Source organism: Boleophthalmus pectinirostris, unplaced genomic scaffold, assembly GCF_026225935.1.
Source record: "Boleophthalmus pectinirostris isolate CB_2022bp ecotype Guang Dong unplaced genomic scaffold, ASM2622593v1 HiC_scaffold_20, whole genome shotgun sequence".
Taxonomy (NCBI): domain Eukaryota; kingdom Metazoa; phylum Chordata; class Actinopteri; order Gobiiformes; family Gobiidae; genus Boleophthalmus; species Boleophthalmus pectinirostris.
This window is the reverse complement of record NW_026571153.1, coordinates 12,123,566-12,138,479: the sequence shown is the minus strand read 5'-3', so window position 1 is coordinate 12,138,479 and position 14,914 is coordinate 12,123,566. Positions and strand designations below refer to the sequence as shown.

Below are 14,914 nucleotides of genomic sequence, written 5' to 3'. Positions count from 1 at the left end.
TGGCCCGTGATATCATTATATTTGGCCCACAAGATCATATCAAATATGTATTCGAGGTGACCCGCTGGCTACAGATCCGCTATAGAGACATTATTTATTTAAAATTTTGTATTATTTTATATTATGCTTGTTCTGGATTCAGTGTTTAAGCAAAACTATTATGAAACATTTATTTTAAAAAGAAAAGGTTTGACATTACATATCTCAAAAGAAGAGAACACATGCAGATGTTGTTGAAATTTTTCAATAAATATTTAGTTTGGCTCACGACATAGTCCCAGTTTTTACTTTTGGCCCTCTGTGAATTTGAGTTTCACAGCCCTGCTTTAGTGCATTGACACTTTATTGCTACAAATTAATTAGAGATGCATCAATCTGAAACTGGTATCGGATATCTGTGCCAACACTTGAAAATTTGCTGGTTCGGACACTGGCTTTCAAATACCAGTTCAGTCGATCTCCTGGTTGGACATACACAGTACATTAACACTATTTGCTGGTCATAGTTGGCCCAGAAAGTCATTTTTATTTTTAAACAAAGCAGTTCTGTAGTTCATTGTTTCCAAAAGATCCCAAAGGTCACACGAGATTGTTTTTGGGTCTCCTTGTCACGATCTGCATGTAGGTCTGCAAAATACATTTCTGACACATGTTGAAATATTAAGACATGTTTTGTATGATTTCAAATCTTTTTGTAATTATTTTATTGACTATTTTGTTCCAATGTTGCTGGTTCTTGAATGTTGAAAAGAAAAAGAAATGGGCCAAAGTTATTGTCCAAATAGGCAACTTGTGGTTCAATGTTTTTCATTGTTTAAAACTTGAGTAATTCTAATTGTTCAGAGAGACACGATCACTCAGTCAATAATAAAATATCCTCATTAATGTTCAATAATGGTCAAATCCACCTTTATTTTGTGATTTATTTTGTGATTTATTTTGTGATACGGTTACGAAGGTTTGTGACTTTTAAAATATGGGTCCCCAGAAATTTTTTTTGGGAAGCACTGCTGTAGTTCCTTGAGAGATAAATAACACCTACATAACATATTTAGATCAGTTTTGTCTTATTTTTTAGTTTTTTTAAGGAAATAAATGCTGTTTTGGCCTCTACAATGGTACCAGCTGATATCGGTTTTTGGCAGATATATAAAGTCATAGAATAAAAATCTGTATTGAATTAAAAAACCTGGATTGGTGCATCCCTAAAATAAATTTTAAGGTAATTACTGTAGCTACAGATCTCCATAGCTATATTATTGATATATGTTCAGTTGTTATATGGGGATTTAAAGCATGTGATGTTGTAAAGCCCTTGTTTTTCTTGCATGATGTAGCTACATGAACAAGCTTCACCTCTCCCTAAAACGCCAGCTAGACACTTTGAGCACATTTATATTCTGACATCATGTGAGCTCCTGACTTAGCTTTGGGCCCTTTGTGCTTAAATAACTCTATATGAAAGATATGGAAATACAAAAGATGAAAGGAGAACTATCCAGAAATGAAATCTCCTTTTGAGGCTGGATATACTTTGGGCCTGGAATACGTTAGGGATCGATAAGAGCTTGAAAACCTATCGGCAAAACAAAAATGTGAAACCATAGAAGGCACAAATGCTTCGTGAGAGGAGATCGATGTTGAACTCTTGACGTGAGCTCACAGAGGAGCAGGGGCAGATTACAGAGCCGACATAACGAGCAGCGCAGTGTAAGCTTTAATTAATGATGCTGTAATAATAATGCCAGTTTTCACACATGATTTTGTGAGGTGCGATGTCCGGTAATTGGGGAAAAGTCACAAAGAAAAATCATTAATTCGAGGGTTGTGTATTGCCGATGAAAATGGTGCTTTTATCTTTATGAAACTTCATGCCTTGAATCCATGCCAGGTAAACTAAATATGATAAGAATTACCTGCAGATACAGGATATTAAAGCAACTTCTGATATTACCTGCAAAAAATATGATGTAATTTTGTTGGTCCGTCTCCATGGAGATAGTATTGCTTGGCCTGGAATGTTCCACAGTGGGGAATTAAATTTGTCTACCTCCGTAAAAACAAGAAAGTGATACCACCAGGCCAAGTTACAGCCAGGTCAGATCTGCAGAGGTGCGAGTGCCTCCACAGTAAGAATTCATGCTTTTCAGGGGACCAATAAAAACCTTAATTTCAAAAATGCTTCGTAGAAACTTTTAATGAAAGTGAACACTCAAATTAAAGCTGTAATTTATGTCATTTTATACAGATATCAGTCCAATATATTCCCCTACTCATATAACAGTCTATCTCTATTGGTCTAATCTACATTTTATTTTTCTTTCAATACCTCCCTCTAGAGCGATAGTGATTAAGAATAGAATCGTGACTTCATCTCTGTGAAAGTCGGCTTTTTTGGGTAAAATCGTCACATTGCACCTTCCCATCTTGTTAGATACTTTCAGACTTCACTTGCTATTCAACTTTACCGCTACAGAATTTGCCGTTTACTTCTCCTGTTGCAAGATGCCATCTCCTCTTACACTGGAACTCTACAAATACCCCATCCAACACTTAATGGATTAATGAAGTTATGTCCTTTTTGGAAAATAGAGAAGATTAGGTACTCCAAGAAAGGTTATGTAAATAAATTTTTTTGATAGTGACAACAATTTATTGACTTTTTTGAAACCTGAAACTTTTTTTTTTTACTTTTTATTATTATTACTACAATTTTTATTTGATTATTGTTATTATTTTTTTTAATTAGTTTTTTTATTTGTTATTCATAAAAGTTGTATATTTATTATCATTCTGTTATTATTATCATTAAATTGTATGATGCTACTGATACTTCTTGAGTGATTTGTTTTTATTAGTTTTGTATTCACGTAAAAATGAAAAAAGTGTGTGTACATGTGTGGTTTGAATCTATATCTGTTTACACATGAATAAAAACATGAAACTGAAAATCATCACATCGCAAATCACAGAGTTTCTCTTGAACGCAGGTCTAAGCTCAAACAGACACTTTTCCCACCTGGACTTCCTCTAGGTCAGTCTCGGTAATGCTCTGAGAGAGTGACAGGTGGATTTAGCCAGTTGCAATGATTTGTGAAGTTTTCAGAAGAGCCAGATCACTATTTTGATTTTAAGAAAATTGTGATATTAATTTTTTTGCATATCGCCCATCCCTATTTCCCTTCCCTGGTGATTTGCCTGTGGTGATATGAGATGTGACAGTAGACACACAGGCGCTGCAGGCGCTGCAGGTGGTGCAGGTGGCTGGGTGCTCTGGGTGCTCTGGGCCTTTGGGTGCTTTTACCTGGGCGTGGAGCGAGGAGGGGTAGGTGAAAGCAGGAGGGAGGGCCGGCGACAGCTCGGCCGGGTACAGCGGGTATGACGCCCACACGTCTGGGCTGCTGGGATAGAGAGCGGGCACTGTGAGCTCATCTGTGGAAAGAACAAGAAGAGGAGGAGTGCGGTGAGGAGGGCGAAGGGCGGGTGGGTGCTGGCAGAGGTGAGACATGGGTGACAATAATCTGAACTAGCTTCCTCGTGCCAACCTTTAGAGGAAGAAAACCAAGTGTGATGTTTTACCAGTGAGTGCAAAGAAGGGTGACAAAGGCCAGTGCTACAAAGTGAGCTCCAAAGAAAACACAATATGCTTTTTCTGGTATTTGGAAATAAGTTACAAGCATGAAAATTATTATATAAACATTTTGTTCAATGTTAATCGTAATACAGAACCATAAAGGGCCTGCAGATGGAAGGTAGCAGGAGATAAAGCTGGCACAAATGATTTCTTTTTTTTTTATTACATATGTTGATCATTAGTTTAGATTTATCCACTGTAAGCTGTAATAGTGACCTAAAACTTGCTGATAGAAACTGGTCTATTGACTTCCTGTTCAAATCTGCAGAACAGATTATCTGCTCTTAACCCCGCCTCTTCAGAGATTAGCATTTCACTGTAGCAAGCAGCAGAATTCATTTTCATGTTTTTACTTTCGAGAAATTGCTTCATTTTGAACCCTTGTGTATTTCTGGGCGGGGATAGGTGGCAGGTGAAAATGTAAATGCAGGACAATGGAGCTCAACAGTGACCAGCTGCTCTGTAGTAAAGTAAATTTTCTATTCATTTTCCCCATAGACTTTTTAAAAACTCCAAATATTAAGTATTCAAAGACAAAGAAGTTAACCAGCTATGTGGTAATATACATAACATCTAGGACTGGGCTGTAAAACGGTATTATGGTATCCAGCAGTATCAAAAAGCAGCAACGGTATCAGTTTCATTACCATCATTTTAAAAATCTGCAGCACATAAGGACCTAATATAACATTATAATTTATTGATACTTATATTTGTTTGCTCAGCACAAATGAATGTGTGGTTGTATTTTCAATTTAATGCTATCACAATTTAAAACTAATAGTGTCTATACTGTTTCTTTTAACTGCGTGGGGAGATGAGATGACATTTGATTAGTTTCGTTCCATTACATGACAGCTCATAAGGGAAACCAAGACAAGATGGCAAGGCGGGTTGTAAAAAATAAAAAAAAAACTAGTACTTCTGCAATTTGGCAGCATTTTGGCTTCAGGTGCACATTTGTTTATGTTTTTTTAGAAATGAAACTTAAAACCACATGGCTCATTTGTATAAACTATAATGTGCTGATAAAAACAGCTCTTTCGTTGTGCGCTGATGCAGTTCAGCTTCTGTCGGACTGAAGGACACGACTCAGTGGATTATATGTGTTCTTTTGTGACAGAGGATGTGCTGCTGATGGTGAATCTGTTCTGTGCGTGTATCCTGTTGGAGATGGTTCACGTGAAACTTTTCAGAGATTATAAATCTGCAGGTCATACACATAGACCATATAGTGGTGCGGCTTCGTAGTACTAAAATCTTACTAAAACATTTTGCTAATATGGTAATACTGAATAATCCTGAGAAGGTTTAACAGTATTAAAATTTGGATACGGCCCAACCCTAACAACACCGTTGTTTTAAGTCCAAAAGGCACATTTAAAATGAAAGATTTCCAAAACTGATTTTAAATAAAAGTGCTGTGATGATTAGGTGCCACATAGCTGAACTTATTTCTTTTTTTTTTTCAGAAAGTCTATGGGAAAAGCAGTGGTGGCTGGTCACTGTTGACTCCGTACTTAAACATGCATGAATCAACACTGAGCAATGTAATGACATGGGAACACTATTATAACGGTAAAACCACATAAAAGGTTTACGTAGCATGTTTCTTTTAAAATGCAGGAAATAAATCATACTGCCCAATTTTGAGAAACATTTCCCTGTGCACCCCTGTGTCGCCTGGTAACAACTTATCAAAGCTTGATCAGAAAAATGCCAGATTTGAGCACGCCTTATCAGGAAATGACAGCAATTTCTCTCCTTCAGATTACGTCATGCTTTCATTAATGGTTTCCTTCCATGCTCCCATAGTACGCACACCCTGCTCTCTGCCAATAAGAAAACACACGCATACACACACACACACACGCAAATGTACACACACTTTCCAGATAAGAGCCATTTGGTCATTGCAATGGAATGCACTACCACAGCTGGCCTATGTTCAACCATCGATGCCTGATTCCTGCTAAATACTTAACCACTTGAAAAATGTTTAACTTAATGGGGGAAAGGTACAAGGCTGCATTAGCAAATTTCACTCACAGGCTTAAACTACAGAGAAATCATTAATCTAGGTCCAATAATGTAAAATGAAATTCACTGAAAAGATGTGTGGGTAGTTGATTAAAAAAAAAATAGGTGTTACATTTTCTAGTTAAAGGTTGAGATAATTTGTGAGATTCATCAGCCATTTTCACTTCGTGGAAACCGTCTGACTTCGCAGCATTAGAATCCATTGGCTTGACGGTAGGCGAGTACTTTTTTTTTATTTAACCAAACGCTGATATTTGGTCAAGCTTTTCCCAAATCCTGTACGAAGAAGGGCAATAACGTCTTTCCCCTTGATAAAATTCACCAAACATTCTCTTTGTTCCGGCTTTAAATCCTCGATCTCGGGAATCGTTGCCAACACAGAATGTATGGCTTTGTCTGCATCCATCTCGACCGCTTTGTTTACTGTTGTGCTGTACCATAAAAGGGACCCAGACAGGCGCTTGAATTTGACGTCATGGCTTCATAGCTCTTCACTGATTGGCCAATGTGCAGTCTACAACTTCCAGGGTTCTTGCAAACTGTCTAATGGATTCTGATTCCTGACCTATTTGCTGGAGAGAAATTAAATTGAGCGGAGGCACTAAGTGGCACCAGCCTGACTATGAGATCATTTGAATATAAATGAGATTCTAAGAAATCAGTGAAAGGCCAAAAGAAAAGAGGAAGTACATTAGAACTTCTATTAAAACATCCTCTCTATATTTTAACAATTTCAGATGAAAACCATTTCCTCCTAACTAGAATCTATCGCCATCATCGTCATGTGCAGATACAAATAAAAATGATTCAGCTAAACTCCAATACTGTAAACCAGCAATAACCCAGAGTGTAGAGTTGCTATTAATACAATCATGATTCTCTGATGAGCCACCACTTTTTATAGGCCCTGTCTTCAGATTCATTTCAGGTCACAGCTGGAAGACTACAATAAAGCCAAACAGGCCTAAAAACTAAAACCGAAAAGCACCTGGGGTTTCAAAGTGCAGATGACGTGTCAGACTGCTCATTACGCTAAAGCAGTGTTATGATAAACATAGAGGTAATTCCATAATAGTTACTTCGCAACCAGCATGTTAACAATGAGCGTCATGATTAGACTAATGAAAAAAAGAAAAATACAACACTTTGATTTGTTAAATGACGGCTTAAACAATCAGAAATGCCTTACTTTTGCGTAAGTTCCCTCTGTGTTTTGTGTGGAATTGGTTGTGGTTTTAGAACTCGCCGCTACTTCTTGTATTTTTGTAATTTTTCTCCTCAACTTTTGTCCACAAACTGCCGCTTAAGCAATATAAAACTATGATACCACATACATTACCACAGTCAGAGTTATCCTATCAAACCAAGTGATAATTAGAAAGACATTAAACCCCTTCAGATCTATTTTAAAAGCAGTATCCGTAGCGCTGGAGGCTGTACTCACATGGATCTCTGCTGATGAACTGTGGTCCAGGGCTCTGCTGGGACGGAGGGGGGTTTGGAGTGCCAACCAGCTTGTTCTTGGCCATTTTGGTGTTGGCCTTGGCGAACTCCAGCCGCAGCGTTTGGGGTATTTCTGGATCGAATCGGACGCCCTGCGATCAAAGCAAAAGGAGCACAAGTGGTCAGAGGGAAAAATGGCTTCGTACAAAAGGCTTTCAGCGTAGTTTTATGGAGCTGATCAAAGCTCGTAGTGGAGCACGCTATTAACTGTGCAAAACCACAGGAATTACTATAAAATCATCGCTATTTACTTTGTCAAAATTTACTTTCAACGCAATTTCCAAGAACAACGTCATAACCTTTTACAGTGTGCTTTATTTGACCGGTAACACTTTTCGCTAAGAAAAAGTATTCGTCAAATTTACTTATTTACAAGCCTGTGCTACTACAAGCTGGTTTCTTGGAAGACTGTTTAAAGACAACCCTTGAGTCTGACTGTAAGAGAGATTAGGGTTCACCACATGACCACTCTTAATAAGGTTAAAGATTAGTTTGGCAATGCTTCGCTATGGAAAGACTAGCCTCATAAAGAATTGTTTTTTTCTCTTTACCACTCTACTAATGATGCTATATATAATGACAGACCTCACATGCTGCTTGAAGGCGGGGTACGCTGCTTTACTCTGCTACGCTCTTGCCTATAAGCTCTGCAGTGACCATTCTGCCCACATGCTGATAAAATGTTTCAGGTCTGGCAACAATTTTGAGCCATTGAGAACAGCCTGGGAAACTTTGTAAAGAAATCGCTAGCTCATCTTTAAGTGTCAGAGAATACCAGGAAGTAGACGAAATGGCTTTAGCTGCACATTCTTGACTCAACTACAATGAAGGAATGTTTTTTGAAAGGATTACCTAAATACTAAAACAAGTGACAAAGCAAAGTACATGTTTGAATACGTCTTCATGCTGTAAAAACAATAAATATAAATAGGGAAACGTTTGTCTGCATAATTTTAGAAAGAAACTATGGAAGAATTAAAAAATATGATCATTTGAAAATAGTTTTTTGTATTGATACTGTAAAAAAACACACACATAAATAGACAGAATAAGACATTTTAATAAGACACTTTAAGACCCCATGGAACTATTTAAAAACTACTACGATTATGTAAGGATGTGACAAAAACTGAAATATCGTGATAATGTATCATCAAAAAGTCTCTCAATAATATCGTGGGCCATCACAACATATCAAATTCTAAGTCTCTTTACTTAAATGAATAGTTTTGGTGCAGCAATAGCTAAAAGAAACACAGGGAATTACATAGACCATGATCCTTTGCTCCGTTTCAGTCCAATTTACACATGAAACAACTGTTTTTAAGCACTTTTAAATGTTAACTCTTTGGGTTATGACAGAACCAAAGGCTGGTAAAGGCATATTTAAATAAAAAAAGTAGTATATTCACAGTTTTGTTAGTTGTAGTAAATAGTGTACCGCAAGATTGTGAAAATATCATACTGAAAGTTTTGGATATTGTGACATCTCTACTAAAATTACATTAGTATTGAAACTGTTATTGCGTATCAAGCTTTAGCCTTAGTATTGATATCAAAATTGAAATTTAGTCTAGTGACAACACCATTCCAGTATGTATTTTGTTGTAATCGATTCTCACCGGATTAGCGAGTTATTTTTGTTTTTATGTTTGTGATGACAGACGAAATTCGCAAATGAAAAACAGAACAAACTTGGCTTGATGTTACTGTGGACTCTGGGTCGTGGGCCAAAAGGGTCTCTCTACAATACCTACTGAACTCTATAACTGTAATGTAATATCAAACTTTAAATCCTGTGTTTGGCTGAAGCGACAGCGAGGAGCAGTGTTCAGGCCATAAATACTAGCGAGGTGTTGGGATGCTGCTGTTGGATGACTTTGGACATAGCAGGGTCCATATTAAGCAGCAAATGCATCCTCCAAAAGGGCTGTGTTAACATTACAGTACTATAGTGTGTGTTTTAATCATGTATTTTAAAGTGATTTTGTTTAACTATATAACTAGACATTTTTCTTTACCCGTGAATTACTCACATTGTTTACTTTGCAACAGAAAGACAAAAAATAGTTAAGTTCTCAGAATGTTTGTGCTTACTGCATTAAAAAATAGCATTAGAGCGCATTTTTAGTTCATTTTACTTCTAACAATCTTATTTGTCTTCCTTCCCGAGCCTTGACACATATATTTAATTGAATAAATAAACGGATGGATTCCAGAGCTGTGTTTCCCAACGAGAAAAGACTACTGCTTGTAGTCAGCCCAGAAAGTCTCATAATGTTCGAATTTGTATTTATACAAAGCTGTTCCGTAGTTACTTCTGAGATAAATAACTGTTGCATAACACATTTGGTCTTTACTCTGGTATTGGCTGACATCAGCAGATACTTAAAGCTAAAGTATCTGAATCTATATTGGAACTGAAAAAGCTGGACAGGTGAAACCCTAGTTTTTGAAGGACAATTTTAATATAAATATAATTAAAACAAGAACGCATAATAGTAATAATTGTTACTGTACTATTAGCAAATGAGGAACAAAAAACTTTGAGAACTAGTGTAATGTCAAGTACTCAGAAAATCATCTATATAATGTACATAGTTTGTTTACTTTATTGCAGTCCTTCTCAAATAGTGGTGCCCTGGCATCGCCCCTGGAACATGCTTTTTTTTTGCCGTACTAGAATAAAGTGTAATTCCACATCCACTACAGTAGTTGGCAGTGACACTCTCATTGTCAGCGTGTTTGTAGGGAGCATTAGCACTAAAGTGTCGAGTTTGTCAAACTGTATGTAAAGGGTATGTAGCTACACTGTGACTATGGTAGAAGACGAGAAAAGACTGGTGTGTTTACTGTGTCTAAAAATGTTGGCAGCGGACAGCATGAAGCCAAATAAATTACGACATCGCTTAAAGACATTACACCCCAATCACGTTGATGAGCTGCTTGGGTTTTTTCATCGAAAACATGCCGAATATTGCCAACAATCATCCCGCTTTGTGAATGCTGCTTCAGTAAACCAGCGAGCACTGTTAATATCATATAAGGTGGAGTACCAAACAGCAAAGGAGATGATGCTGCCGAACTATAACACGGACATCACCGTTAAAGACGAGGAGGACACAGGAGCGAACCGCTTCATGACGCAGGTGAACGTAGCATGAAATATGGACGGACCTGTATGTTTCCCGGGAGTCGCTTTGGAGACGTCGCGACTAAAACATTTTCTCTAGTATGTTGGGTACTGAAGGCGACGGTGAAATTTGTCCACGTTTAGTAGTGGTTCTGTGGAGGAGTGGGGTGTGAAATGTTTTTTTCTCCCTGGGGGGGCATGACTAGCCAGGCCGGCACCACCTAGTGCCTCCTTTCAATTTAATTTCTCTCCAGCGACCAGGTCAGGAATCAGTCACTAGACAGTTTGCAAGAACCCTGGAAGTGCAAGTTTGGGCACCAGCCAATCAACAAAGAGCCATATGTTTCGCGTTGGCAAAGACTTACCAGATCGAGGATTTAAAGCCGGAACAAAGAGAATGTTTGGTGAATTTTATCAAGGTGAAAGACGTTATTGCCCTTCTTCCTACAGGATTTGGGAAAAGCTTAATATACCAGTTAGCTCCGTTAGCAGCGCATTACATACATCACGACTAAATAGCAGCGATTGGTTAATTTTTAAAAAGTACACGCCTACCGTCGAGCGAACGAATTCTAACGCTGCGAGGTTCGACAGTTTCCACACACATTAGACAAATTTATTACCAGGGTGAATGCAGCCTTATAGTTATTCACAACTAAACAATGTCACATACACAAACACAGAAAATAAATAAGTATTTGTTTAACCAAGCCTCATAAGTAACAAACTGAAGACTCATTTCACCAGCTCCATAAACACCCTCTAATTAACCTCCTTTGATTGTCTATAAAACTCAGAGGGTCGGATCAATGGAGGGGGGAGCGTTGAAGTTCTCTGCAGTAAAATTCTCGCCTGGATACTGCAGACTGGAGCAGAGCAGAGCCAAACCAACGCGGCATAGGTCTTTTCATGAAGGAAGAGGAATTAAGTAGGATATAAGGGCTCAGGGCTCTCCCAGCCTCTGCCATACTGAGTCTAATAATGAGGAGCAGTTTGAACAGCTTTCACAACTTCACCTTGATTCATGTGATCCTTTTAAGTTCTTATAATTTTAATGATCACATAGAATTTTATGTAGGAGCTACTTAAGGGGCCCATATTACACTGTGTTATAATGTGGTTTCATTATTAAAAACATACCTGCAGTTGTGCTTTGTTCCATTCACACATGTTTAACACACAAACAGAGTTATTTTGGCTAAGTTCTTCTCTCAAACTGAAAACACTCTGTTCCATCTTGTGATATGATAACACAAAAAGAATACAAGAAGTGCTCCAGTGTGTTTTTTAACTCTGTATAATACTTTCACTAGAATAATTTGGATAATTTCAGCCCTGGAATTACTGTCTCTACTGAACTAAAGGTAAAAGGAGCTGTTAACTTAGAACTACTAAAACTACCACTACATGACATCACAAGGTGGAACAAGAATCAGCTGGAAAGTCCCCCTAAATTGTACCTTTTATCAAAGCTAGTTAATCTATATACATATAAATACATATAAAATAATAATAATAAAATGAAAAATAAATGATGTGGTTCTCCTGTGTTCTCAATAAATGTGCTACAACTAGTTCAGGATTTTATCTTACCGTTTTTCAATGAAATACAGAGTTAAGACCTTCCTAAAAGTGATTCTGAATGATTTTTGAACAAATTCTGTAGCTTTTTAAGTTTCTTTTGTTGCGCTGCTCACAAATTATGTTCATGGCAAGCAGGAAATAAGGAAATAATCAACAGTTACAGATGCTATAGGACATTTGGAACAAGCCTGGGTATCATTTAAGAAGTTGCTGATACAATATATACCTCGATACACAGGCCATGATACGATACATATCTCAATACAGTGAGCTTTCGATACAATATATGTCAAATTGATTTGATAAGGTTCAGTAAAAAAAATAATGGCTAAATTGTGCCATGTGAAGCCTTTGTTAAACCACTTCTTGTGCAAAGTTCATATGAAACACAAACATTTTAATCCTCAAAACAGTGAAAATGTCAAATGTGTTACATAAATAAGTTTTCTTCCTCTAAACAAACAGCAAAACTGTAGCACTGTAACAAAATAATTTGGTAAAATATACCAAAAAACACTCTTAGTGATATATCGATACAGCAGCCCACGATATTGATACTGTATCATCACATTAAACAATACGATATATTGATATTTTGATATTTTTGCACACCCCTAATGGGGAACAAGAAAAAAATATGATTTCATATAAACTTCTGTGAGCAAATGGTGATTATATTGATATTACAGACTGAAAAACTGTGTGCCACTTTGGGAAGATCGGTAAAATGACATAAACAAGGCCCAACATTTGGTCTCATGACATTCACATTTCATTTTATTATGATACATAATGCCGATTTTCTTACTACATCAAACACTAAAGGCTGGAGAGAATGTCCCCCCTCTCCTGGACACAGGAGGTACCAGGAGGGAGGAGGGGGACGTTCCCGCTGAGAGAATGGGATGCTCGAGCTGGGACTTTTAAGCCAGGGGGACGCTCGAGCCGGTATTCGGTGGAACAGAGCATGTTAAGGTGCTCCCTCTAACTCCTCAAGAAAAGTTACATGGAGCACATTTAACTGAATTAATCTGACAGCAAGACTTTATTTGCTAGTTGTTGCAACAAAATATTGTGGTGTAATTGATTGAATTTTAATCAAATCATGTTTCAATCCAGTTTCCTACAACAACAGTGGATTTGTGAATGCTGGGAATTTTTATCTTTAAAGTGGATTTGATACTCTATCTTGATCCTGAATTTGGTTAGTTTATTAGCTGATTACTTAATATAATAGAGTTTGTGGCTTAACGTTTAAAAACTTTACCCTGTTACTAGAAGATTCCTGGTTTCCTAGGGTCAAATTCATACTTGTGTTGTTTGGTTTGTCAACTTCTAAGCACCTTACCGTACTCTTGCACTAAATGTTAACTGTATTCCAGATCTGAGAGAATCTGTAGCATTAGTATAGGATCCTTTTACATTGACATTGCACTTTCTTGTTACTATAGTTGAGCTTTTGTTGCCTTTCCCCTACTCTGATATGCAGATAGATGTTTGCAAATTCTGCCTTATCTCCATATGACCTCGGGGGACTGAGCTACTCCCCCCAAAACAAGCCAAATTCTCATTCCCACCAAGCCATTCTGCGAGAACAGTCTCACTATTGTTGCCACATAATCAGATGATAATTTTTCTCTTTTTTTCCCAACTTGCTTTGTTTCTCCTTTGAAGCACACGAATACAAAACATCTAAGAAGTTGACCGACTACTCAAAGTTGTCGCACTGTGGAGTTGTGATAAAACAGCATCTTATTTAGTGACAGCAACTTCAGTTAAAAGCATTGTGGGTGTTATATCCAGACATTAAACAAGCAATGGTAAATATAGAACTGTGTGAAGAAACTAGACTATATCCCTATGAGGTCTGAGGGTGTTTTTTTTTTTTTGACTCATCTAGGAAACACTGAAATAAAGGAGATTAAAATTAAACCCTAGATCAATATCTCCTTTTCCTTCACCGAGAAAGAGCTAATTTTCCTGTGTAGAAAGTTGGTGACCTTGCAGGATGTATGGGGGAGCATCAAGGAAGAGTCTTTTGTTTTACGAAATAAAAAGTACTGACAGTTTTGGTTAATCTTTTTAACGGCTTGTACCTGATTTTTTCAATGGATTACAGCACAATTTGTCTTGAAACACTGTACAAGCAGCTCTCAGTGTTAAAATTAATCCACTGCTGCGTCTAAATAGAGCGTTTTATTGTCTGATAATCAGGAAGTGCACTGTTCGCTTGCTTGTTTTTGTTATCCTGATGGCAAAAATCTGCTCTAGCCTCTGAAAGTTGTGAAATGTGTCTGTAATAATAAGGATAATTAGGTAAAAATCAGGTACAGTGCCTTTAAAGCAGTAAAAATTAAACCACATAACTAGAGGTTGGATAAAAAATATAAAAAACATAACATTTTATAGCCCATTCATGTTTTGTGCGACACTTGAATCTCATTCAAGCCACATCTGAGCACATTCCAGATACATTGTTAAAATACTGTCGGAACACGAAAAGATTCATTTTTGTGAATATCGCGCCCCTCTACACACAGCTACTTCAAAAAGTTTTTAATCAGTTTAAAGTGAATTACTTCCATAACCCCAAACCTAACCTTAACCTTGTATTTATGTTGAGTTTTTAAAATCAAGATAATTATACTTTATGTTTGGCCATCAAGTTTGGCTTAAGTACGTTATTAACACAGGGCAGAATGATGATTAAATCAAGTATGTAATTAAATATAATTTCTTTGTAAATTAAACATTTGTTTGAGCTGAAAATAGTTCACTTCTTACACTTGTCTGGAGTTCATTTTATAAACAAACATGACAAAGAACATTACCAGACTTTGATTTGAGCATTTTAAACCGTGTTAACAAATAAGCGTTCGCTATGACATAAATGTGTTTAGAAAAAATATCTTTATAGTTGATGAAAAACTAAAATCTGGACAAATTTTGCATAATATAAATGTAAGTAGCATAGGCATGGGACAATAATACTACTAATAATTATAATACTATTTAAATTA

The 14,914-nt window shown here is 37.0% G+C and overlaps 1 protein-coding gene across 1 annotated transcript in view; it reads right to left on the bottom strand.

Moving 5' to 3' along the window:
- LOC110159335 (RNA-binding protein with multiple splicing-like) overlaps positions 1-14,914 on the bottom strand; it is an 89,877-nt gene that overhangs the window by 28,047 nt on the left and 46,916 nt on the right. Inside the window, exons 5-6 of the mRNA XM_055156530.1 lie at positions 7,119-7,269; positions 3,305-3,432 (exon numbers count right to left, since the gene is read on the bottom strand). Of these exons, the coding sequence (XP_055012505.1) occupies positions 3,305-3,432; positions 7,119-7,269 (279 nt within the window). The remainder of the gene's footprint in view (positions 1-3,304; positions 3,433-7,118; positions 7,270-14,914) is intronic.